The 25,831-nt window shown below is 43.3% G+C and overlaps 3 protein-coding genes across 4 annotated transcripts; 2 read left to right on the top strand and 1 right to left on the bottom strand.

Moving 5' to 3' along the window:
• The first annotated feature begins 1,192 nt into the window (after window positions 1–1,192).
• Window positions 1,193–5,044, top strand: commd4 (COMM domain containing 4). Its single transcript, XM_061821504.1, has 8 exons — window positions 1,193–1,330; window positions 1,539–1,610; window positions 1,693–1,758; window positions 1,833–1,872; window positions 1,989–2,108; window positions 4,422–4,502; window positions 4,590–4,766; window positions 4,843–5,044. The coding sequence occupies exons 1-8, from the start codon at window positions 1,328–1,330 to the stop codon at window positions 4,881–4,883; spliced, it is 600 nt and encodes a 199-aa protein (XP_061677488.1). The 5' UTR covers window positions 1,193–1,327; the 3' UTR covers window positions 4,884–5,044.
• Window positions 5,045–5,200: 156 nt separating this feature from the next.
• On the top strand, window positions 5,201–10,562 carry neil1 (nei-like DNA glycosylase 1). The gene is made up of 10 exons (XM_061821503.1): window positions 5,201–5,480; window positions 7,590–8,063; window positions 8,147–8,266; window positions 8,384–8,492; window positions 9,535–9,628; window positions 9,734–9,855; window positions 9,935–9,962; window positions 10,035–10,102; window positions 10,194–10,365; window positions 10,441–10,562. Exons 2-10 carry the CDS (start codon window positions 7,621–7,623, stop codon window positions 10,476–10,478), a joined length of 1,194 nt encoding a protein of 397 aa, XP_061677487.1. The 5' UTR covers window positions 5,201–5,480; window positions 7,590–7,620; the 3' UTR covers window positions 10,479–10,562.
• Window positions 10,563–10,781: 219 nt separating this feature from the next.
• Window positions 10,782–24,692, bottom strand: man2c1 (mannosidase, alpha, class 2C, member 1). 2 transcript variants are annotated; one of them, XM_061821500.1, is made up of 26 exons: window positions 24,473–24,689; window positions 24,262–24,387; window positions 24,037–24,160; window positions 23,890–23,963; window positions 22,664–22,841; window positions 22,403–22,592; window positions 20,436–20,542; window positions 20,223–20,333; window positions 20,056–20,148; window positions 19,872–19,988; window positions 19,687–19,782; window positions 19,442–19,587; window positions 19,076–19,199; window positions 17,370–17,491; window positions 17,196–17,281; window positions 16,060–16,206; window positions 15,900–15,979; window positions 14,840–14,934; window positions 13,733–13,837; window positions 13,493–13,649; window positions 11,943–12,086; window positions 11,563–11,672; window positions 11,406–11,485; window positions 11,197–11,339; window positions 11,005–11,108; window positions 10,782–10,920 (listed from the first exon to the last, which is right to left on the bottom strand). In XM_061821500.1, exons 1-26 carry the CDS (start codon window positions 24,571–24,573, stop codon window positions 10,803–10,805), a joined length of 3,078 nt encoding a protein of 1,025 aa, XP_061677484.1. In that variant the 5' UTR covers window positions 24,574–24,689; the 3' UTR covers window positions 10,782–10,802. The 2 variants fall into 2 exon arrangements, 1 of the variants encoding a protein (XP_061677484.1); XR_009795237.1 differs by lacking the exons at window positions 10,782–10,920; window positions 11,005–11,108; window positions 11,197–11,339; window positions 11,406–11,485; window positions 11,563–11,672 and adding an exon at window positions 12,967–13,084 and having other exon boundaries at window positions 11,950–12,086; window positions 24,473–24,692.
• Between the last annotated feature and the right edge of the window lie 1,139 nt (window positions 24,693–25,831).

The raw sequence follows: 25,831 nt of genomic DNA, 5'->3' as shown, positions 1-25,831 counted from the left end.
TCCGGCTCTTTTGAAGCCGAAGTTCTCAGCTACTCTGATTCACCATGAAGTTCCGTTGTTGATAAATCCTCTCTCGGGAAACATTGACTGGAATCGGTCATGGACATATTTAAAACAAATACATTTAATCTGAAAGATGACACTCGATATATTAGAGTAAACGTCACTGCGAGCTGTTGGTGGTTTCTAATTTCCTTCTAATTGCTTAAGTGAAACACTTTTTCAATTGTGTAAATGCATAATGACGTCAATAATTAGCGTAAGGTACTTTTGCACCCCCTTGATGGCGGTTTTGGGAAATTATACAAACGATAAAGATACACATTTCAAAAACATGGTGAGGAAAACATCCCAAAAAAATCCATCAGCTCCATCATTTTGAGAAAAAAATAAAAGATGTGGACAAAGAGGTGCAGGTTTGAATACACATTAATCTTGATGGCAGCACTTCTTCTTTTCCTTTCGGTTTGTCGCCTATATGTTACATTTTATTTATTGCAATAAGGTTCCTTGAAATTTTCGTTTCCTCTGTGCAATACAAGACTGCAAGATTTGTTTTTGACTTCTCTGTGACCTGAATTCTAACTATTATTTGTTGCTGTTTTCAAAAATCAATATATATTAAAGAAAATCTAATCTTCATCCGCGGCACGGTGGTAAAGCGTTGGCCTCACAGTTCTGAGGTCCCAGCTACAATCCCGGCCCCGCCTGTGTGGAGTTTGCATGTTCTCCCCGTGCCTGCGTGGGTTTTCTCTGGGGACGCCGGTTTCCTCCCACATCCCAAAAACATGCAACAATAATTGGACATTCTAAATTGCCCCTAGGTGTGATCGTGAGTGCGGCTGTTTGTTTCCATTTGCCCGGCAATTGGCTGGCAACCAGTTGAAGGTGTATCCCACCTCCTGCCCGTTGACAGCTGGGGATAGGCTCCAGCACTCTCCGCGACCCTCGTGAGGATAAGCGGCAAAGAAAATGGATGGATGGATAATGTTCATCCCGGTGGTGTTTTGAGGGTTGTGAGCGCGCCCGCGTGTGCCTGTGTTCGTGTTGGGGTGGGGGTAGCTCACTAAAGAGGGGCGGTGCACATGGTGCCATTCAAGGTAGGACCGCACCTGCTTGGTACGCATTATCGTACAAATTCTCTGCCGGAGAAACAGAACTTGGTTGTAAAGCGAGGATCCATGTGCAACGGTGGCAGCATGCAGGAAAAATGAAAATGAGGTTTAGTAGGGTTGGCCGCGCCCACTTCAAATGATCCAATGAGCTTCCCCGGTGAAAGATACACTTCCTGTTTACTTCCGCCTTTTGTCTGAGCCGTACGCCAGCCATGGTAAACACAACTTCGATTATTTTAACGTATATTGGGCAATTACTGCAATACAATGTATCCAGGAAAACCTCTGTGAACGAGCGAAGCTGCGTTTGCTCATATTTGTGTCCTCATATATTGTCGCTCATCGGCTAAACTCGTGGCTCGTAGCATGAGCTTGTGCTTTGCTACTGGCTTCTCGCTCAAGTGATGCTTTTTCTCTCCTTAGCGTTTCCGATTCTGTGGAGATTTAGACTGCCCCGATTGGGTGCTTGCCGAAATCAGCACGCTGGCGAAGATTGTAAGTACTTCCGGTTTTGCCCAATGACATCTTCAGTTGGTTTTAAATAAGCATGTTTTTACCCTCCTCTTCGATATGGCAGTCTAGTGTCAAGATGAAACTCCTTTGTGCTCAAGTACTAAAAGGTCTCCTCGAGGAGGGGATTGATGTAAGTTTTATTTATTTCTTTGAGGTTCCTTGACACCACCCCCAATGAGAACTCACTCTCAACTTTTGTTGTAGTATGACAAAATCACAAAGCTTACAGCTGATGCAAAGTTTGGTAAGTTTCCTCCCATGTGAAAATGTTGCACTCATGCGTTTACTCAACGATTCTGATGGGCTCGTTATCATCATTTGCTGTGACAAAATGTGATATTGTGACAATTCCTTTTGCAGACAGTGGAGACATAAAAGCCAGCGTGGCCGTGCTCAGCTTCATTTTGTCCAGCGCGGCGAAGCACGATGTCGACAGTGAGTCGTTGTCCAGTGAACTGCAGCAGCTCGGCCTGCCTAAAGGTTGGTCTCCTTGACCCTGATCAGAGGGTACATATGCATACAAAAACTGATTAAAAGGCTGGACTGCTACGTGAGGAGAACAACACAACTTCACCGGTAACTCATGTTTGACGGTGACTTTCTGAGGCTCTCAACTCCGATACTGAAGGTGACAACTTTAGTGGCTCAGGGATGAAAGTTCTCCGGATTTTCCCGGAATTCCGGATTTTTTAATTTTCATGAAAATAGCTCTGTTAAAGTGAGGAAAAATTGCCTAAAATTATTCCGGATATTAGTTGACAACATTGGACGAACATGCGTTTGAGTTCGTTGTTTTCTTTTCACGAGCGTAGCCATGTTGAGGCGCTACTACTAATAAGAGTAACGCCCCCCCCCTCGCATTCTCGCGAGACGTCGCTTATTTTGTGTGGTCTTGCCATTAATTTACGTGTTTATTTCATAAACGTTGTTAGCCAAACAAGCCTGCTCCAACCGGTATTCATCCGGAAACAGGAAATGCAAATTAACCGTATTGAGCATCTACGGAGCATGTACAAAATCGCATGTTCAGAACTGCTTCATGTAATGCGATCGCATTTACGTCGAAAGTCATCAACATCATGAGCCATGCCAAAGGAAATTCAGTTACACCAGGGGTGTTCATTGCGTTGATCGTGAGGCGGTGTGACGGCGTAAAAAAACAAACAGACTATCATCCACCTCGTCGCTTGATTCAGGTGTGGCCAATACCTCGAGCGCATGCACACAAAGGCGCGTTCTACCAAGCCGGCCTCCTATTTGCGGCAGTCCCGTGATGCGTGCCCCCCCCCCCACAACAATAGGTCACGATTGCCAACAGGAATGTTTGTTTACAATGTTGCCGCGGACGGCGATTATGTTGAACTAAACTTTAAGCATTTTCAAAACATTGCGTGTATAGACCGTTCGTGTTTATTCCTTGATAGGCCAGTGCATTTCACTTTTATTCAGATCCAGTTTGTCAGATCAAGAATTTTCATTGATGAAAATTTTTAAATGCCATTTTATATCATGTTCTACTAAAATAATTTGAAATGATCATTTCTGAGTTTGAAATTTTACTTTTCTATTTTAGTTATGTATTTGTTTTTTTTAATTTACAGTTATGTTAATCCAGTAAGTTATTTTAAGGCCATCCCTAATCACACCCACAACTTTATCTGCGAGCATGACTGACCACACCTGTACATTTTTCAAAAGTTGAGTGACTGTGTGTGTGTGTGGTGTGTGTGTGTGTGTGTGTGTGTGTGTATATATATATATATATATATATATATATATATATTTATTTTTAATGTATTTATTTTTTTCCTAAAGGGAACTGATTATACTATTAATATTACTAGATCTATATCTAAGATAGTGAGCAATGTGTTCGAGTGACTAAGCAAGATAACTGAAAAGCAAAAGGAATAAAATGTAAAAGTTTGTGCTTATTAGTTCGGTAACTAATTGGAAATGAGCTCATTAGAGGGACAGCCAAAGTTGGGTGTTTTGGAGACAAGGTTAGAGAAAGCAGACTTCGGTAGTTTGGACATGTTCAGAGGCGAGAGTGAGTATATTGGGTGGAAGGGTGCTGAGGCTGGAGCTGCCAGGCAAAAGGGCGAGAGGAAGACCAAAGAAAAGGTTGATGGATGTAGTCAGGGAGGACATGAAGACTGAGGGTGTTAGAGAGGAAGATCTACAAGATAGGCTTAGATGGAAAAAGATGACACACTGTGGTGACCCCTAACGGGACAAGCAGAGAGGTAAAAAAGAAGTTAACTAATTGAGGCCACTTATGGTGTGTGTGAACTAGCCAACTGGGTGGCATATTAATGCAGTCATGCAGCCAAAGGAAGACATTTTACTCAGTGACAAGTGCAAGTGACTCAGTACTATTAGTCATTTTTCACCAAGGATAACGGATTTATGCCTTGAGGATTTTTGTCTGTTTAGATGTGTTGCTGCATCATTTGTGTTCAAATAGCTGTTCCAGAAAGACCTCCACTTGGATGCCATCTGTGAGCCCATCTATGGTGTTTTCCATTGTGTATTAGCATTAAGCTAGTCATCTTAATGACAAAATGATGTGGTTGTCATAAATAAATGTAATTTTCTGTTTGATGTTTAGATTTACATTAAACTGCTTGAAACGTCCTTTTTGAAGATTTATTCTCAGTATTTTATTGACTCCCTATGAGTAGTTCTACTTTTCAAATTCAGCTACAGAAATAAGCAGGTTTTCTGCAACATTATTATTATTATTAATATAGATGTACCTCTATATCATTTATACTCTGATAATTATTTCAGAACACACAATGGCGCTGTGCAAGTCATACGAAGATAAACATTCTGCAGTGCAAGAAAAATTGAGAGAGAGCAGCTTGCGATGTGAGTGTCAGCGACGATGAAGTCTTGGTGACGACGGCTGCCTCCCGATAAAGTGCGCAAACAAACCGTCTCTACGGTGAATTTCAGTGGGCCGACTGGAGGCGGTCTCCTGGCGTGTGGACTACACTCTCAGCTCCAGCGAGATGAAGGAGGTCAACCAAGCGGTCGTTCAGCTGAAGCTGCAGGCCCAAGGGGCCGAGTCGGGCGTCTCGGAAAGCACTCTCGTCTCGGTTTCTGCCGACAAGTTCAGAGTCTTGCTTTCAGGTTTGCCCTGCAACAAATTCCAAATCTGTTTGCAAGCAATGTCATAATTATTCTGTTTTGGGTGCTTTTCTTTCAGAGCTCAAGCAAGCCCAGGCTATGATGAATGCTTTACAATGACCAAGAGAATCAAATCCTGCCTTCTTGACTTCAAAATCAGACAAATGGCAGATTACATTTTTTGGGGGGGGAAGAAGGGGGCAGGGGGATTTCTATGATTAAATGTTCCTTGAACTAATATTTAGCTGTATTTTTTGCATTCATAGTATAATTTTAACAAAAATATTGAATATATTACTTGGAAAGTACTGTATATCATGTGACGTTATATTAAACGTTTTTATCTTCAAATGGCTAAAATGTCATTCCGTCATGACAACATATCCCATGATGCATTGCGAGGCGTGTTTGCGCTTATCGCTCGGTTAATACATTAGTTTTCGAATAAATAGTAACATAATGTTAATAAGACACGTACCTGTGATTTTTGTGAAAAATAGAATGAAAACGGGGACGAAAGGCTTTACCGCGGAGATCTCGCGATATTTCAAGCCTCGTTGGCGGTAACGTTGCAAAACAAGTTTGGTAACAAGCGTGCTGAGGGAGAAGAAGCCTCGGACTCAAGAGCAGTTATAGAACGCTCATGTTATGAGAATTGTTCTTTGAATAAAGTTAGTTTGCAGCAGCGGTGACGTAACCTTCTTTCTTGGTTCGGTGGTAAGTTATTTAAACTCGTGCACATTTAACGTGGACAAAACTACTAATTTGCGACCTTTTTTAACAACCTGTCGAATCTTTGACCCTTCCTTGCACGATTTACGCGTATGGACATGATGCATTTTACGCCTTATGGTCTATGAATGCATAAATGTTGACAGAGTTCATGCCTGGAAGGGCTCTTTCTGGCATTATAATCCATCATAATCACATTGGTGATCATTGGGCGTTCGTATCACAAACGTAAATAATATTTAGAGAAATGTCGGTGAATGTAGTTTAATCACACTGAAACATAAGATGTTAAAATGGCAAGCTCTTCTAACTTAAAAAAAAAAAAAAATATATATATATATATATATATATATATATATATATATGAACAATCTAATGACATCCAAAAATTGTACTCCCAATTTGATTCGACACGGTGTGAAGGAGACTCATTTAACGACCGTGTTGTGATTTTAGTTGGGAGTGGTGTGCAGTTGTTGCATCACAGTGACACTGAGCGTGGGCGTGTCCTAATCAATTCATTGATCGTTAACAATAACAAATGGATCGTGTCTTGAAGTTATCGAGGCAAAAGGAAGTGCAGGACTTGGCTGGAAACAGCAGGGGCACAGTTGATTCAATGTTAAATATTAACAGTCAGATCTATTAAGTTTTATCATAATAATAAAAATAAATATTCAGTTGAGCCTTAATTTCCATTTAACCGATCAAGGAAATTTGGTTCACTGCATCTCTTATAAATACAATAGCTACTTAATCTTCGCTTGGGTCGCGGATATGCTTATCTGGGCTGACTTTGTGCGAGACTTGCTCTATAGATCTACGTTACTATTATATTAATAGTGAATATTTTCCCCCAGCCGTGGAACAGTGGACCAGCTCTACACCCTCGGCAGGATCCTTCAGGGTGCATCGGAGATTGCCCAACCAGTCTACATGTGTTTTGTGGACTTAGAGAAGGCATTCAACCGTGTCCCTCGGGGAGTCCTGTATGGGGTTCTTCGGGAGTATGGGGTACCGAACCCCCTGATACGAGCTGTTCGGTCCCGTACGACCGCTGTCAGTGTTTAAGTATAAGTTGGACTCCGCCAAGGCTGCCCTTTGCCACCGATTTTGTTCAGCCTTGGCGTAGAGGGTGTCCGGTTTGGTGGCCTCAGCATCGCATCCCTGCTCTTTCCAGGGGATGTGGTTCTGTTGGCTTCATCAAGCCGTGTTTCCCAACGCTCACTGGAGCAGTTCGCAGCCGAGCGTGAAGCGGCTGGGATGAAAATCAGCACTTACAAATCCGAGGCTATGGCCCTCAGTCGGAAAAGGGTGGCGTGCCCTCTCCGGGTCGGGGATGAGATCCTTCCACAAGAGGACCAGTTCAAGTATCTTGGGCTCCTGTTCACGAGTGAGGGAAGAATGGAGCGGGAGAGCGACAGTTGGATCGGTGCAGCGTCTGCAGTGATGCAGACTTTGTATTGGTCCGTTGTGGTAAAGAGGGAGGTGAGTCGAAAGGCGAAGCTCTCGATTTACCAGTCGATCTATGTTCCTACCCTCACATTTGGGCATGAGCGATGGGTCGTGACCGAAAGAACAAGATTCCGGATACACGCTGTCGAAATGAGTTTCCTCCTTCCTCAGAGATAGGGTGACAAGCTCGGTCATCGCAGAGGGGCTCAGTGTCGAGCCGCTGCTCTTCCGCATTCAGAGGAGCCAGATGATGTGACTTGGGCATCTGATTCGGATGCCTCCCGGACACCTCCCTGGTGAGGTGTTCCCGGCATGTCCCACCGGAAAGAGACCCCGAGGATGACCCAGGACACGCTGGAGAGACTATGCCCCTCGGCTGGCTTGGGAACACCTCGGGATCTCTCCGGAAGACCTGGAAGAAGTGACTGGGGAAAGGGACGTCTGGGTATCCCTGTTGAAGCTACTTCCCCCGTGACCTGACCCAGAAAAGTGGTAGATAATGGATGGATGGATGGATATTTTCCCACAGTCATTTAGCTAAATCACTATTGTATTAGAAATGTCTCTTAATAGTATGCAGTGAAGTTCTCCTGTCATAAGGAGATCAGTGCAGCATGGCTGACCAATGTTTCTTTGCAGTTGCATAACAGCCGAGCGCGTTCCAACAAGGATGCCCGAGGGACCGGAGCTGCACCTGGCCAGTCTTTTTGTCAACAAAATGTGCGAGGGCGTGCTGTTTGCTGGGCCGGTCACAAAGTCAGCGGTCAGCAAAAATCCCGACGTCGACTTCGCCTGCGAGGAGTACCGCATCAGCTGCGCTTCCAGAGGGAAGGAAGTGAAGCTCACGCTGTCTCCGATAAAGTGTGATGACACAAAGGGCCTAAAGACACAGCAGCCAATGGACATTGTCTTTCGCTTTGGCATGTCGGGCTTTTTCCGCTTCACCGCGGAGGCCGAGCTGCCCAAGCATGCCCATCTGTGCTTTTATACCAAAGAGAAGCCTCGGAGAGTGCTCAGCTATGTGGACGCACGCAGGTTTGGCAGCTGGCAGCCGCACGGAAGCTGGCAGCCTCACAGAGGTCCCTGCATCATGTTTGAGTACAAAAGCTTCAGGTTCGCGAGAGATGCTTTTCACTGGAAATGTCAGACCTGAAAAGGTCATCGCCTCACTTGACAGGTCAATAATGACTTTGCAGGGAGAATGTGGTGTCTAAGCTGTCGGACCGCGCCTTCGACAGGCCCATCTGTGAAGTCCTGCTCAACCAAAAGTACTTCAACGGCATCGGCAACTATCTCAGGGCTGAAATCCTTTACAGGTAAAGAAGGATGGGCTGCATCTAGAAAAAAAACCCCCACACAATAGCATTATTTGGGTATGTCAATGTAATGCAGTTCTGCAGCACCACTGTATAAATGTGTAAATATGTTTGTAGGTTAAATATCCCGCCTTTCGTTCCTGCCCGCACTGTACTCGAAGGCCTAGAGTCAGAGGATGCTTGCAAAGAGGAGAAGCCTGGGACGATTGAGACCTTGAACAAAAAGGTGAACTCCAGCAGAGAAACATTTTCTTTCCACGATGCAGTGAAACGGTGCACGACTGGTTCACACATCTGCCTCACAGTTCTGAGGACATGGGTTCAAAACCCGGGCCCCAGCCATGAGAAGTTTACATGTTCTCCCCGTGCCTGTGTGGGTTTTCTATGGGTGCTCGGCCCAAAAAAATAGGCTCCAGCACGCCCCGCCGACCCACGGGATGATAAAGCGGAACAGGAAATGGATGGATTGATGCCAAATGTTAAAAGGGGAATTCCGGTGGTTTGCATGAACAATATATCCAATAGGTCATATAATATGTACTCTATCTTGACAATGTGATGTTAAATCGTCTCTCATTTAATAATGTTTTGAGAAGATTTTTATCGACAATTACAAACTTTTAGGGGCGTTGCCATTTTTGCGAGTCACATGCCCTACGTGCGTGGATGTGACGTGTTATGTGCTGTTACTAATTCTCGATTACATGATGAAGGAATAGCAGTATCGGTAGATCGGGAAGACGGAGGAATACTTCCATACAGATTTGAACCTGTGGCTGTAAATAATGCCGCTGAGCAGCGGAGCCGTGAGCTTGCTTCCCGCCGAACCCCGGTCAGACTCCGCGTCATTCCCGTCCAAAGAACCATCCTAAAATTCAACATTATTTACAGCCACAGGCTCAAATTTGTATGGAAGTATTCCTCCGTCTTCCAGATCAACCGATACTGCTATTTCTTCATCAGATGAGGATAAATCTCAGAAATCAGCGCTGGGCATAATGGTGTCCCATGTAATCGAGTGTTTGGAACGGCACGTAACACGTCACATCCGCCCACATAGGTCATGTGACTCACGAAAATGGCAGCGCCCCTGAAAATTCGTAATCGTCAATAAAAATCTTCTCAAAACACTAATAAATGAGAGAGGATTTAACATCACATTGTCAAGATAGAGTACATATTACATGACCTATAGGATACATTATTCATAGACCGGAATTCCCCTTTCAATGCTTCTCCATCTAACAATGTCCATTTGTGTGCTCTAGACTGTGAAGACAGCTGAAAAGATCACAGTGAAAAATGAGAGCGTTGACCTACTAAGGCTGTGTCACACAGTTCCACTGGAGGTGGTCCATTTAGGTGGGCTAGAATGACGTCACTCTCTGATTTAGAGTGACTCTTATCAGGATTAAGAAGTTGATCTTCAAGCAGAACAAAAACGCTCTTTTGTTATTTACACTGCAGGTGGGAAAGGCTACGATCCGGAGAAGGCCGACTACTCTGACTTTGTGGCCTGGCTACAGTGTTACGATGTGGATGGAATGAAGTCGATACGAGATCACAATGGCAGGACTATGTGGTTCAAAGTAGGTAATCACATGGCCTATTCTGCACAATTTGTCACATCTGTGATACTATGGGAAAATATTTTTTTTATTTTCCTAGGGCGATCCAGGTCCCATGGCTCCTAAAGGTAAATAATCTGACATAGCAAAAAAGGCAAGCCAGAGAAATCTCCACGTGCTGCGTGTTTCTCATTCACCAGATTCTAAATCACCAAAGGTGAAAAAGAGAACAAAAAAGGACGAGGATCATGATGATAACAAGAAAAAGGTATGATCCAACAGCTTGAGTTTTTTGATTGGAAGTGACTCAATTTACGAACGCAATGCTTGTTTTGTTGTTGTTTTTTTTTACACCACAGGGTGCTAGGACACAATCTGAAAGCACAGGGAAGAAGAAAAGTGTCAAAAAGGAAATCAAAACGGCCAAGATACAAAAGGATGTGCCCCTAAAAAAAGCCACACCCCGCAAAACTGTAAAGCACGAATCACCTGCGCAAAGGAAAACGACAGACAATAAAAAGCCAGCAGAAGGTTAAGCTCCTCTAAAGGACATTTTAGAACTATTCAAATATTGTAAGCTTATCACTTTCTTTTTTGTTTTTGCAGATCCTCAGAGGCGTAGCAGTAGACTGGCAAGACAATAAGTCAAAACAAAAAGGAAGACATCACTTTTGAAATACTCCTTTTATTCCTTTATATTTTAATAAAAAAATTTTAACAAAAGTTCATCACTGGAATATTTTAAATACAGTACAATGAATAATTACACAATTCATGCGCACATTTGATTGCAGCTTTATCCTGTCACTCATTAGTAATTTGGTAAGTTAGCCATATTGCACCTAACAGCCTGCAAATCGAGCTTACTTAGCATTGCTGTCATTATTTGATGACATGGTAACATTTTTCACAGTTATCATTGGAATAATTGAAGTATGATGCAAAATTACATATTTTTTTCATGTCCATTATGCATCAACAACAAGCAGAACTGATCTGACTTGAAAAGGGCTGAAATTCAGAGTGATTCCATCTGCAGTCACGTGTGCAGGCTGAGCAGTGTCAATTTGCTCTAGAAGATCACAACTGGAAGGGAAAGCACAGTATTAAACATATCTGTACTTCTATTATGTATTTAAAAATGGTAGAAAGCCATCTGAGGTCACTTACTGCCAGGCCTCCTTGACAGAAAGCGTTGAGGAGAGGGTTGCCATCACGCCGCCGCCGTGAGCCTCATACAGTCTGACCACAAGGGCTCCTTTTCTGTCCTCAGCCTGTTGTGTTTACGTGACAATCAGCGGGCCGACCACTCACTAATCACAGCACACGTTGAAGATTAAATGAATCATTCATATTAAAAACCTGTTTTACTGTCTCCAGGATAACGCCAGCGGGGCTGACGGAAAAGGCACTCCGCGGGGCCGTTTCCGGGAAGCACGGCGTTAACCTCAGAGGGAAGTTGAGGTTGTATGCACATTGGATGACCCCGGCATCTTGGAAGGAGCCTATGATGCAAAATGTTAACCCGAAAGCTTTAAAGAACAACATTCAAAAAGAAAAAAGAAAAAAACCTGCGTGTGGCATGACTGCATAGGTGAAACGATGTGTCCCCATATCAGCGTTGGCATCTGGAGCCTTCGGTGCCCTCAACCTGAGAGAAAGATGAAAGAGCATCATACAAACGAGACTGCAAGCATGATTTTTTTTAAAAATTGTGTGTGGCCTCACAGAGAGAGCGTCATTGTGTTCTTATGGACCGAATAGCCGTATTTGCAGTCATTGAGCAGAGCAACTCCAAAATTGTGCTCTGACAAATCGGCCCATTTGTGACCCCAAACCTGGGAAGAGAAGGACCACATTTCTGCATACGTGGGTGGCACGACTTGTAGTGTTTTGTCATGGTTTATCTACAAAGGTGTTAGGACAACTTTCCTAGCTGGTTAATTCTTCAATCAGGGGAGTTGGATTGAATATTAATTCATTTTACCAAGACAATGTACAATTGTATGCTTCCAACTTGTCACAAGGCCAATACTTTATCCCATTTTTACGTCCTGTCAGAGTAATGTTGTATGTCACGATGCGTTTGTCATCTATGTGCACTATACTTCAAATCTGGCCCAGTCCCACGATGTATTCCTGTGCGTGGGTCTCTGCAGATGTCCAAACTGGATCTCATATGTTGCGTTGGGGCTGCGCACTCGCACTGGGAATTCAACCTTCAAAAACTTGTGCGATTCAGCCCAGTTCACCTGGGAACAGATAAATAACAGTGTTTCTAAGATGACTATGTGTGGGTGCTCAATGCGTGGTCGATCGCGAGGCTGTCTTGGTCAATTGCAGGACAGCGTGCCCAAAAAAAAAAAAAAAAAGTCAGCCAATGTTCCCTCTAAACTGCAGTCTATCCGCAGATATTGTGCATTGTGCGCAAAAAAAAAATCCACTGCAAATTGAAAGTATAACATACAGCTATTCAGTTTGTGGCATTTTGCAATGTTATTCAATGAGTGAGGGATGACTGCTTGTTACATCCAATGGTACATACGATACGTACTGTAAAAAATGAAAAGAAGCCACTGGTTTCTTTTAGGCAGCACACGGAACGTTCTCTGACAACGACCGCTGCTCTGCACACTTATTCCTAAATTACCTTACACCCGCCCCCCATCCCCGCTCTTTAAGACGTGCACTCATAATTACAAATGTTACACTACTTACGCAGCCCATCAATGTGTTTTATAATTACACCGTCCACCACCGCTGCTTTAGTTAGCAACAAAGTCTGGGCCACGTAGAGCAAAGACGAGCTAGACGTGCTGCTTATTGTTTACTTTCTAAAATAATTAGAGAAAGTTAAAGAAGAAATGCTGTCGTTTTAAGATGCAATGACTGTCGGAGTATGTAAATAATCGAAGAAAAAGGGGTTCAACTGGATGAGATTTTCTCTTTCCCGAGTGGGAAAGGTCTGGTCTGAAGCCAAAGTAAAAAGTACAGGATGAGATGGTGTGTCATTTTAAAATTCCACCTTGGCACAGCCTGATCCAGGAAGAAGTGCACAAGTGCACTGTACCCCAAACAGTGCACAAAAAGCTAATTATGTATTTTAAATATAGGAGGCAATATAACATTAACCTTAAAACGGTTTGGGAGCATCATCATCACCCACATCGTCGGTCGGCTGCTTGAAAAGTAGATCTTAGGGTGAAAAAGTTTGGGCACCCCTGGTATGCACTGTGTCTAAAAAGTCTCTCTACAATTTCAAAATGGATGACAAAAGCAGATTTTAAGATATGATCTATTTTATGTGGTTGTCATCATCTTAAAACATTCTCTGACAGTGACGGCTTTAGAAGTCAAATAATAACTGGGAAGGCTACCAGTGTATGCTAATGAAATATGTTTTGTTACGTAGAGCACAAGATAATGGGTCTGACCCGAGAAAAAGCACAATCTGTCAATAAAATGGGATATCCAGACATAGTAACTATAAGATGGAGTATGAAAGACATCCATGTTTTGGCCAATTTGTTCATGGGACAAGACATTTATGCAGACATGGACGGTTAAAGTTTGCCAAATTATAACAAAACTTAAATGGGCATCCTGTAGGGTTCCCAAATGTCGGCTTCAAGTCCATCGATGTCCAATAAGAGCATACCTGCGTGTTGAACTTAATGTAGGGACACATGGCGTCCATCACTATCTCCTGCGTGACTGTGCTCTTGTCACTGATCCTTAGCGTGAATCTGACGCTTCCTCTGAGTTCATGTGACGACAGCACGTGGGCAGGCTGCAGCACATCCACCACCGCCTTCCTGCGGCGAGGGTGGATCCATTTACGTTTTGAGGTCACTGAGAATGATGCAGCCAAATTGGGTGTAACAGCAATGACTCGAACCTTGTCTGAAGATGGTAATCCATCACATCCCAAGCGTCCCAGTACAGCGGTACATCATCAAATATGACAAACTGGTTACCGCTGCAGTCATCCGTCATTGCTTCCCTGAAACAGCATCGTAAGAGCCTAAACTTAGCTTGAAGTGCCCTTGGTTTTGTTTTGCTCCAAAGCGCCCCCTACTGTAAGTAAAGTTGCTTTCAAGTCCCATTTTATTAATTAACACAAGGGCTAAAACCTGAAGCTAAAATATGACCAACACACAAAACACCTCTACAATCCAACATTAATATATTACCATAAAAAAAATGATTATTAGCGTAAATTATTAGATTGTCCATGCTACTCTTCTCATAAATAGTATCAAAATTGATCAAATCTAAGTTGAGTTTTTAGGGAAATTTACCCCGTGCCACGTGGCGGTTATTCCGAGTAGACGACTTTGAGAACTCCGCACGTACAAGATTCATGGAGGTTACTTTTACCTGAAACTTGTCAGCTGATCGGACCCAAAGAATCACAGATATGTTGAGAAAAGTTAGCAAGTTACACTGCTCGACTGTAATTTAGGCATTTTTGTCCATATTTTACATTTTCCAGAAAGGCTATTTTTTGTCTGATTTTCAAAATTCTTGATGCTTTGTTCTCAGGTTGAGGTGACGATTCTAAACAAACGGCAAATTGACACTCTGCGGTGATCTGGAAATCTTGTCAAGTGACTATTTTTATTTGATGTCCGACTCCGTTCACAATCCAGCTGTGACCCAGTCCAGGAAGTAAAAGACTTCCGCAAAGGAAACGGACATTTCTCACGTATTCTGTAGCTCCTCTCTGGAGTCTGCTTGATGCTCAATCATCACTCCTCATTGCCCAATAAAGGACTTCTTTCTCACTTCAGATCTGCTTCTTAATACGGCAGTTTGAGAACAACTTCTGGGTCCCAGAAGGAGTTAGCAGATAGGAATGTTACCATTAACACACATACAATCCAACCAGTGTGTACTTTTGACATAATAGTGATGTTTTTGAAGCTGTTGTTGAAAGGTAATATTATTCCATATTGTTCCTTTCATGGGAGTAAACAACTGATTGACTATATTAGCGGAGTACCTGTTTGCAGTGATCAAATGCAACGATGTCAGTGTTCCATCTTTGTTTACAACAGTCCGTACGATTCCGTTTTCCATCAGGACACTGTCGTCAGCCTGCAACGAGACACGGCAACTTGGTTAGGCGTGTTCTTCTACTATTTATCCGTCCATCCATTTTCGACCCCACTAGTCCTCATTTACAATTGCATTGTGCAAGAACTGGGACACACCGCAGACTGGTCGCCAGCCAATGGCAGGGCAAAAAAGACAATCATTCATACCTAGAGGCAATTTCTTCTTCAATTAACCTCGCATGCATGTTTTTGGAATGTGGGAGGAAGCCGCAATGCCCAGAAAAAAAACAACACATGCCCGGGGAGAAAATACAAACTCCACACAGCAAGGCACGCGCTGAGGTTTGAACCCCGAACCTCAGAACTTTGAGAACAATTTGCTGCACAGATATGAATACAAAAGAGAACAGTAGATATTTTGACAAGGATAAGTAACCCATCTGACTTTTTCTATCACTCACAATGTTGCTTGGAGCAAAAACTGTTCAGACCTCCACACTTGACAAGAAACCTCCTTACACCAGATGCAGCAAACTACATGTACTGTAATTTTCAGCCAATAAGCCGCAACTTTTTTCACACGCTTTCAACCCTGCGGTTTTTGCGGTGATGCGGCTAATTTGTGCATTTTTTCTAACAGCCGCAAGGGGGCACTCGAGCGGAAAGGATAAGAGTGAGACCGGTGGAATATATGTGCCGAGGAAGTGAATTTTACCGGTCTGGCCCTGTTAGCGCTGTGCTAGCGTGTTATTGGCGCGTCTCAGTGATTTTTACCAGTATGTTTTTTTTTTTTTTTTTTTAATCGGCCCTGTTAGCGCGCCGCTAGCGTTAAACTCTCTGTGTACTGTCTTTCTTTGTAAATATCTCATGTTTCAATGTGGGTTTTGATGTGGGCACTTGCGGCTTTTACACAGCTGCGGCCTATGTATGTGCCAAATGGTATTTCCTTTACAAATGTACTGGGTGAGGCTTGTAACCAGGTGCGGTAATAGTCATGCAATATACCTGAACAGTAACGCAGACTGGTGTCACAGGCTTTGTGCCTTGAATAGCAGCTACGCCGATGCTAGGAGCTCTCACCAGAGCTGTGATGCGACAGACGAAAGTGAAAATTAAGACAGCTAATCTTTCATGAACAAGAGTAACAACGCAGAATCAAACATACCTAAACCATGTTTACCGGGGGCCTCTTGTATCTGGAGGACTTCAAGACGCTCCCAGGGCAAGGAGTTGAAGACCGCTGTGGCATTGCCCTTAGACACCAAGGCGCTAAGGCTATTTTCCAGGAGAGCAGCACCAGTTCTGTTGATATCTATGAGAGTCATGCTTATTGTACAGAAATAGGACACACTGTAGCCCAAAAAACATTTACACTTAAGGGGAGGTGCATTTTTCAGGGTCATAGGCATAGCTTGAAGGATAAGTGCAGGATGCATTGGTGGTAGGAATGCACCTAACTGTTATTACTAAGTAACTCTCAAATTTGGCAGATAGATCGACTCGTCCGTGTCTAGGAAAACAAATCTGAATTTCCGTCTTTAGACGGCATAATGCCGTATAGTTCCTGCAGCGGAGGGAAGAGAAGAGAGCTTGACAACACTTCTCAGACCGTTGAGTATTAATTACATAAACCTAATTAATAATATCATAATTTCCGGCCTACAGAGCACACCTTATTATAAGGCTCACCCAGTACATTTGTAAAGGAAATACCATTTAGTTTATACATAAGCCTGTGTAAAAGCTGCAAGTGCCCACGTTGAAACTCACATTGAAACACGGTACACAGAGAGTTTAATGCTAGCACCACCGCACTAGCGCTAGCGCCGTGCTAATGCCGCACTAACAGGGCCGGTTAAAAAAAAACATACCGGTAAAAGTCACTTCTTCAGCACATATATTCCACCGATCTCACGCTTACCTTTTCCGCTCGAGTGCCCCCTTGCGGCCGTTAGAAAAAATGCACAAATTAGCTGCACCACCACGTAAGCCACAGGGTTGAAAGCGTGTGAAAAATGTTGCCGCTTATAGGGGGGAAATTTCGGTAGATTTGTTCTCGAGCAATTTTCAACACTCTGAATTGGTTAATAATGTGTCAAAATAAGAGGCGTGTTTGAGCAGACTAATTGTATCAATATGCAAATAAATATGGAATGCACCATATTTGGGCATTCCACCAAATTTTCTGTTGTCCAATGCAATGTCTAGCTCTATCAATACATAAATACAACAGAAGTTTTACAAAGAATGTCCAAGTAAATGCATTGAATCCTTCACTTTAATTTACTGTATTTGGCATACCTTCATAATACCCCAGTGCATCCTCCACAACCATCTCTATACAGCTGCCAGGGATCACATCGTGGAACTGGTTTAGCAGCAAAAGCCTGCAAGGGAGCATCAATCATAACACATCTAAATAATAGAACAAAAGCTGTTATCTATTTAGTAAAGTTCAATTAAGTGAACCCTGACCGCCAGAGTTTCCGGAGCTCCACCGCAGGATACTGAAAAGTTTTGTCCTGATACAGTGCCAAGCTGCTGGCCACCTCAATGTCATGTAGGAGTGCTTCACACTGGCGGTTACCTCGCTTGATCTGGAAAAATGGCACATTTTTCATTGTTTTGAGAAGCTTTTGCTTTTAACACGATATAAAATTCACATAGTGTATGGATCAACAGTGAAGAAAATAAGTATTTGAACACCTTGCTATATTGCGAATTCTCACACTTAGAAATCATGTAGGGGTCTGAAATTTTCGTCGTAGGTGCATGTCCACTGTGAGAGAGATTATCTGAAAAGAAAAATCCAGAAATCACAATGTATGATTTTTTTTTTTATGATTTGTGTGATAGAGCTGCAAATAAGTATTTGAACACCTGAGAAAACCAACTTTAATATTGGTACAGTAGCCTTTTTTTGCAATTACAGAGGTCAAACGTTTCCTGTAGTTGTTCACCAGGTTTGCACACACTGCAGGAGGGATTTTGTCCCACTCCTCCACACAGATCTTATCTAGATCAGACAGTTTTCTGGGCTGTCACTGAGAAACACGGATTTTCAGCTCCCTCCAAAGATTTTCTATTGGGTTCAGGTCTGGAGAACCTTGATTTGCTTCTTACGGAGCCACTCCTTCATTTTCCGTGCTGTGTGCTTTGGGTCATTGTTATGTTGAAAGAACCACCCATGACCCATCTTCAATGCTCTGCTTGAGGGAAATCTCACACTACATGGCCACGGTCATCCTCTCCTTAATACAGTGCAGTCGTCCTGTCCCTAGTGGAGAAAAACAACCCCAAGGGATTATGCTGCCACCCCCATGCGTCACAGTAGGGATGGTGTTCTTGGAATGGAACTCATCATTCGTCTTCCTCCAAACACGGTTAGTGGAATTATGACCCCAAAGTCCCATTTTGGTCTCATCTGACCACAAAACCTTCTCCCATGACTCCTCTGTATTATCCAATTGGTCATTGGCAAACTTAAGACAGGCCTTGACATGTGCTGGTATAAGCAGGGGAACCTTCCGTGCCATGCATGATTTCATACCATGACGTCTTAGAAACGGGGGTCACAGTGCTTTTCAGGTCATTGACCAAGTCCTGTCGTCCAGTCCTGGGCTGATTCCTCACCTTTCTAAGGATCAATGAGACCCCATGAGGTGATATCTTGCATGGGGCTCCACTCTGACTGAGAGTCATGTTTAGCTTCTTCCAGTGGACCTTTTTTCACCAAGCTGCTTGGCAATTTCTCCGTAGGCCTTTCCAGCCGTGTTCACTTGTACAATTCTGTCTCTGGTGTCTTTGGTCTGGGCCACGTTACAAGTTTGAGTCTTACTGATTGTATGGGGTGGACAGGTGTCTATATGCAGCAAACGACCTCACACAGATACATCTGATTCAGGATAATACAGAGTGGAGGTGGACTTTTAAAGGCGGACTCACAGGTCTTTGAGGGTCAGAATTCTAGCTGATAGACAGGTGTTCAAATACTTACTTGCAGCTGTATTACACAAGTAAATCCGACATTGTGATTTCTGGATTTTTCTTTTTAGCTTATCTCTCTCTCACAGTGGACATGCACCTACGATGAAAATTTCAAACCCCTCCATGATTTCCAAGAGGGTGAACTTGCAATATAGCATAGCATGGTGTTCAAATACTTATTTTCTTCACTGTACCTGTGCCTGTGTAGTGTATGTGCCATTGTGCAGCTCAAGGAAAAGTTCTCCGTTCCAAGTGCACAGCAGATCTGAGTCAGCCCAAAGTTGAGAAAAGAGCTCGTCAGGACTGGACATGTGAACCCTAAAAGGACAGACAGGAAGCAGTGACGGAAATGAGCAGTAGCCAACGTTAGGTGTTAATTTAAAACAATGCCTTAATGACGTCAATAGAAATGAATAATATATTTTTTGTATTCAAGCAGCAAGGGTGTGGTTCAGAAATAAAACACGGCTTGTTTATTAGGAAGGGTTCGGGCTTAGCACTTGTTTCTGCCCAGTCCCACCGGTGAACTGCTGAGTTCATGTTCAGGAAAAGGAACTAACTTGGGAAGTCCATCTGTGTCCCGGACCCGACCGAGTCTATCCAGCATCAACTGCGTGGGACCGCCGCCACCATCGCCGAAGCCAAACAACACAGCGCTGTGGTTGGCCCGGCCTTTGTCCTTGTTCTGCTTGACGGTTTTAACAAGCTGTGGACAGAACGGAACCACCCAGAAAAATGTAAGCAGAGGAAAATCTGTAACTACATTTCCTCTCAGACTAAACAAGGGTTTGTAAAAGTCACTCACGTCTTGGACCTTGCCCATCATCTCATAGGAATTTCCAGGTGGGAAGTGAGTCAAGACCTGGGAGCCATCAAGTCCTTCCCAGAAAAATGTGCTATGCTTTAGAAATCAGACATTTGAGTCAACATTTTTCCCCGCCATCAAAACTATTTAAAAAAAAAAACTGTAATGGTCAAACCTCAACTTACAGGGAAGGTGTTCACGAGGTTCCAGCTGAGTTTCTGTGTTAAAAAATTGGAAATTCCACAACCCCGCATTATCTGAGGTAGCTGTGCTGAGTAGCCAAACGTATCTGGAAGCCAGAACTAAACCAACGCAAAAAAGTGATGAGATCCAAGCGTCCGTCACATATTACTGAGATCATCTCCCTACCTCTTTGCACCTCTTCCCAAATTCTTGCTCAAAATAACGCTGGCCCTCCAGAAACTGCCTTACCATGGATTCTCCTGAGGGGAGATTGCCATCCTGACAGACGACACTCAGTTAGACACTCGTTTCTTGAAGTGCACGATGATTTATTTTGAAGATCAGGCTTTCACCATCTCCACCCACGTGCCTCCGACTGGGACGAACTGTCCCGTCTTGACGTAATGCTGAATCTCTGAGAAGAGTCCTGGATACCAGCTCTTCACCCAATCAAACTGCTGGGCCTGGACGACAGTAAAAGGGCTTAGGCTGTAAGTGATTCATTAGAAATACGTATTCTGCGTACATTGCTCAGATAATGAATACAATTTGGGCCAAAGACTTACCTGAGAACAAGTGAAAACAAACTGTGGGTTCTTTTCCATGAGGCGGATGGCGGTCACCCAGCTCCGACCGCACTTGCGAATGCTTTCTTCGTAAGGCCACAGCCAAGCTATGGACACAATGTGAAAAATATTAGCGTAATTTCCGGCCTAAGACCCGCTTTGAACACTGCGGCTTATGCGGTGATGCAGCTAATTTGTGCATTTTTTTCTAAGGACTGCAAGGGGGCACTCGAGTGGAAAAGGTAAGGGTCAGACCAGTGGAATATATGTGCCGAGGAAGTGACTTTTACTGGTCCAGCCCTCTTAGCTCTGCGCTAGCGTTAGCACTGTGCTAGCGTCAGTGCTGTGCTAGCGTGTTGCTGCTGTGTTACTACAGTGTCTCAGTGAATTTTACCGTTGTTTTTTTTACCGGCCCTGTTAGCGCTGTTGATAAAGAAGTTATTACTATGTTAGTTATCATGATAAAACCATATCATTACAACTATAGTTGCTGTTAGGATTGTTTTATCATGCGTTTGTTTCTGTTAGTCTTAGTCTGAATTGTTCTCTTTGTGAGCTGCGTGCGTGTCTTGAAGTGTGATCCAGTGACACCTGGGAGGCGATGCCCCCCTGCCGACCTCAAGTTGATGCCCCTGAACACTGGGAAGCGATGTCTCCATCCTGGCCTCAGCATGTTTCCTTTCTGATCTTAAGCAAATACTCCTCAACACTGGGAGGAGATAACGGCCTTCTACCGCAGGAGGATACCCCCAAATGCCATAAACATGTCTTTAAACAATGCCCTGCTTTTTCTCTTGTGGGTTTATCAGGACACTCTTGCGGCCTTAAAGAAACATGTACCTTAGTGTTTTTGTGCTGTTGGTGGAGCCATCTGTGTCAGCATTTTCACTGTGTAACCACGGAACCCTTTGACCTGAGAATGCAATAAAAAAGAGCAGACGGGGACTACCACTTTGGCAGTCTGAGGTAGCGCACTCTCGCAGTGTGTCCTCCATCTGTCCCGTGCACGAAAAGACAATCTTGGTTGGTTTGAGTTCACTCTCTACAGTCCTCAGGCTTGTCTTAGCTGTTTTTCTAGGAACATCTCTGAAAGCTGCCACGCTAGTGTTAGCGCCGCACTAGTGTGTTTCTGCTGTGTTACTGCCGCATCTCAATGATTTAGGTGTGTGTGTTTTTTTTTTAACCAGGTCTGTTAGTGCTGTGCTACCGTGTTGCTACTGTGTAGCTGCCGCGGCTGTTTTTTTTTTTTTTAACCGGTATGTTTTGTTTTGTTTAACAAGCCCTCTTCGTGCTACCGGGTTGTTGCTATGTTAAGATAAGATGAGGTATTAAGACTTTAAAAACTCTTTCCGTGTCCCATCTTTCTTTGTAAATATCTTGTGTTTCAATGTGGGTTGTACACAGCTGCAACATATGTATGTACCAAATTATATTTCCTTTACAAATGTACTGGGTGAGGCTTATAATTTGGTGCGCTCTCTAAATTACAGTAATATGGGAAGCATCACCTTTACAAAAGTCATAACTTTTCAATTGACGCGTCTCAGAGCGGTATTAATGTTGAGAGTTGTGGTTGCGGCATTTTTAACCCAATTTTAACCTTGTTAAGACACTTTTTTTCCACCTCTACACACAAGCAGGTCTTTGTGCGCGTTCTTCATTTGTTTTTGCCGCTTTTTCTTCAGTGTTGGTGGACTAGGTGTCAAAAATGGGAACCAATGCTTTTAAATTAGAATGATTCTGGAAGAACCGGAACGTTAATCTCATCTTCCAATCGGTTCGAGATTCTAGATGCCTAACCCTTTATGCCGGATGCCCTTCGTGATGCAACCCTTCTCAGGGAGTGGAGGCCCCAGTGGGATACGAACCCACAACCCCTGGTTTACCAAACCAGTGCTCTAACCACTGAGCTACGGGGCCTCCACTACAAAGACATAATAAAGTAATAAATGGCAGAAATGTGGGACCTGAATCTATGTGGCAGTGGCCCATGGCATGGACAGTGTGTTGACTTTGGCCGTTGCGCTGGCTGAAGAACTTGTGAGCCAGAGCGCGGGCTTTGGTGAAAGAGCTGGGATCAGCTGGGTTGCTCACGTTAACCATTTCATTGACGGTGAAAAGCGCCTGGAAGCTCCGCTGCTCACTCTCGCCCAATTCCTAACACCAAAAAATAAATATTGACTCTTTGGCAATTTGGCTGATTTCACTTTAAAAATGATGAATTGTACCTTCACAATGTCAATCAGCATCTCAAAATCAGTCAGCAGCTCCCTGACATTTCTGTTAAACACCACCAGCTCTGCCTTCTGCACGGAGAAGTTTCTGTTTGGGTCTGGAGCTGCAATCATGGACCCTTGACCCGCTCCAAAAAATCCATTGCAGGCCAGCTCCACATAGACACTCACACTGAAAGGAAACAAGAGCAAGTTTCACAAAGGACGTCAACTGTAGTCTGACATTGTGAGTTTATCACATACGATCTATGTTTTTACCCCCCGTTTTTAAGCCACTTATCCTCACAAGGGTGTTGGAAGTGCTGGAGCGTATCCCAGCTAACTTCGGGCGAAATGCAGACTATACCCTCAACTGTTCAAATATTTAACGTATGGTATGACTCCAAGAGATGTGCTGTAAAGCAATGTTGTAAAAATAAACTTTAAAGGACATTAAGCATCCGGCCCCATTCTGCGGGGGAGGGGTACGGATTTTGTTACTATGACTGACCGGTGTATAGGAAAAGAACTGAACAGGGGAGAAATGTCAGCAGATCATTTGACCATGTCGAGATGCTTTAATGGATCTCTTCTATTGACGGATCCTGGAGCCCCACCCAGAAGCGGGGGGCCTTTGTTTACGCACTTATGTCCCCCGCGTAGGCCTCCGAGCAGTCACTCTGCTCCATTCCGCCCGAAGAACCATCCGAATATTCAACATTAATTACAGCCACAGGTTGAAATCTGTATGGAAGTATTCATCTGTTCTTCCCGATCAACCAATACTGCCATTTCTTCATCAGAGGAGGATAAATATGAGAAATTGTCGCTGGGCATAAATGGTGTCCCGTGTAATCGAACCTTTGTTGCGGCATGGTACACGTCACATACGCACACGTATGTCATGTGACTCGCCAAAATGGCGGCGCCCATGAAAATTCTCAATTGTCGATAAAAATCTTCTCAAAACACTATTAAATGAGAGAGGATTTAACATCACATTGTCAAAATAGGGTACATATTACATGACCTATTGGATACACTGTTCATGTAAAGCACTGGATTTCCCCTTTATGCCCAATTAACCTGAGCATCAAACAAATCATTTTTTTCTTCTTCAAAAGAAAAAAAAAATCTGCTGCCTGCTATACTGTATGTCCTATATCTTTATATGTATTTGTTTAAGATACAGAATACAATGAGAATCACCTTCCAAAATGTCATTTCTGTCGCCAACTGACCTGTTTGCTGCCTCCTCCTCTGTGAGACAATCTGAAAGGATGTAACTCGTCTTTTCACCTTCTTTAGTCAGACCCTGCGGATCAAGTGAAGTAAAATACTACAATGTGCCACGAGACAGATCTAGAAGTGAACAACGTTGTCTTCACCTGAACTGCTTGCCCATCCCTCCAAACCATCGCCTCTCCATCACTTTCCCACAGAAGATGAACCTCTTTTCCTCTCCAGGACGAAGGGATTTTCAGGGCTGCTTTAAACCAACACGTCCACCACCTAAAATTAACGTCGACATTGTGTCGCTATGGCCTTCGGTTACCATAAAAAAAAAAAAAAAAAAAACATTTTAAAGGGGGTTACGTGATCTGAATACTCACGTCGGTCCAAACTTATCTCCAACTTTATAAGGACTAAAGTTCTGCGTTTGGGCTTCTGAGAATGTTATGCGTTTGCAGGACATAATTGAGCTGAGGGATTCCAGTGGGTGCGATTCTCCATATAACCTGCACAAAGAGTACCAGTCGTATTATTGTATTTAGACGTAGTTAGCGACAACAGACGGCGAGTTTAAGTCCGACGTGTGCCTACCGTCCTCGCAGGTTGCAGTCTGTAAAATAAATGTCGGAAACGAACTTCTCGGCCCGCTCTAAAAGCGAGCGCCGATTCTTCAATACGGGTTGGTGGTACATTGCAAAAAGGGAATTTGTGAACGTTGAAGACAAGTGAGAGATAAAGCTGGGAATGAGGAAAGGTTGGCTCTGACGTGACCCGGAAGTAACCGCCGTAGATGTTTTACCTATTTGGCTGATAGGTGGCAGTATTACACAACGATTGACTCAAGAACGAGAAGAATAAAATATGACTACAGTATTCCAAATATTTAAACAATTCCGACCATTTAGTGGAAGACGATTTTAATTGTTGTATACTTTTCAGAGCAACTTCGTGAAAAACAATATCCCTGCGATTGGTAATTATTGCTGTAGTATGTTCAAAATTGATTCCGTCATGTTTTTTTTTTCTTTTGTTCCGTTTTTTTAAACAGGAATTTAGCTCTCAGAAGGAAATTAAAAGGCCTGACGCCCTCATCTTGCTATAAACAAGAAGATCAAAAGTTAATTAAAGGGCTTCTGTTGCATCAAGTTTTATATTGTGCATGTTGTAACCCTGCTTAAAAAAAATCTATAGAATTTGTACAGAACAAGTTGTTCTATAGAACTTTGGGGGGGATTTTCAATAGAATTTCTACAGAACAATAGAATTTCTATAAAAATTCTATAGGACTTGGGTCCTAAAGTTCTATAGTTCTTTAGAAATTCTTTAGATTCTTTAGAAAATTTTTACCAGGGAAAGCTGATATAGAACCAGAAACTGGTCAACAGCTAATCGCAGGGCACATTTCAATTCACACCTATGGTCAATCATGATTCTCCATTGGACAGGTTTCCAATGATGTCACCACCACCCTTAGACCAATCGGATAAATTAACAATGGAAAAAAAACTTCACGCTTCACCTATCACCTGTGTTCTCTGGCCTCTATGACACACAAGATGGCGTAGAACCCCATCCATTAACAAACCATACATGTTTTGGGAATGGGAAAAGGGAGAGTCCCATGAGAAAAGCCACACAGGCATGGGGAGAACATGCCAACTCCACACAAGTGAGACCAGATTTGAACCCACGTCCTCAGAACTGTAAACTCTGCTAACCAGTTTCTCACCATGCCGACACCACGTGTACAAATGAAGTTTGTTTTCAAAACGAGACATAGGCATTTTTTTTCAAATTTACGAAACTCGCGCCAAAATTATCCAGCTCCGAATGGATAATTTTGGCGCGAGTTTCGTAAATCTGAAAAAAAATGCCCATGTCTCGTTTTGAAAACAAACTCTTGAAATGTTATTTATTTAGTGGAAAACACAATCACTAATCCAGTCAATT

This window comes from Syngnathoides biaculeatus, chromosome 6, assembly GCF_019802595.1.
Source record: "Syngnathoides biaculeatus isolate LvHL_M chromosome 6, ASM1980259v1, whole genome shotgun sequence".
Lineage (NCBI taxonomy): Eukaryota > Metazoa > Chordata > Actinopteri > Syngnathiformes > Syngnathidae > Syngnathoides > Syngnathoides biaculeatus.
The sequence above is the reverse complement of the archived record's forward strand: the minus strand, read 5'-3'. Positions and strand labels throughout refer to the sequence as shown.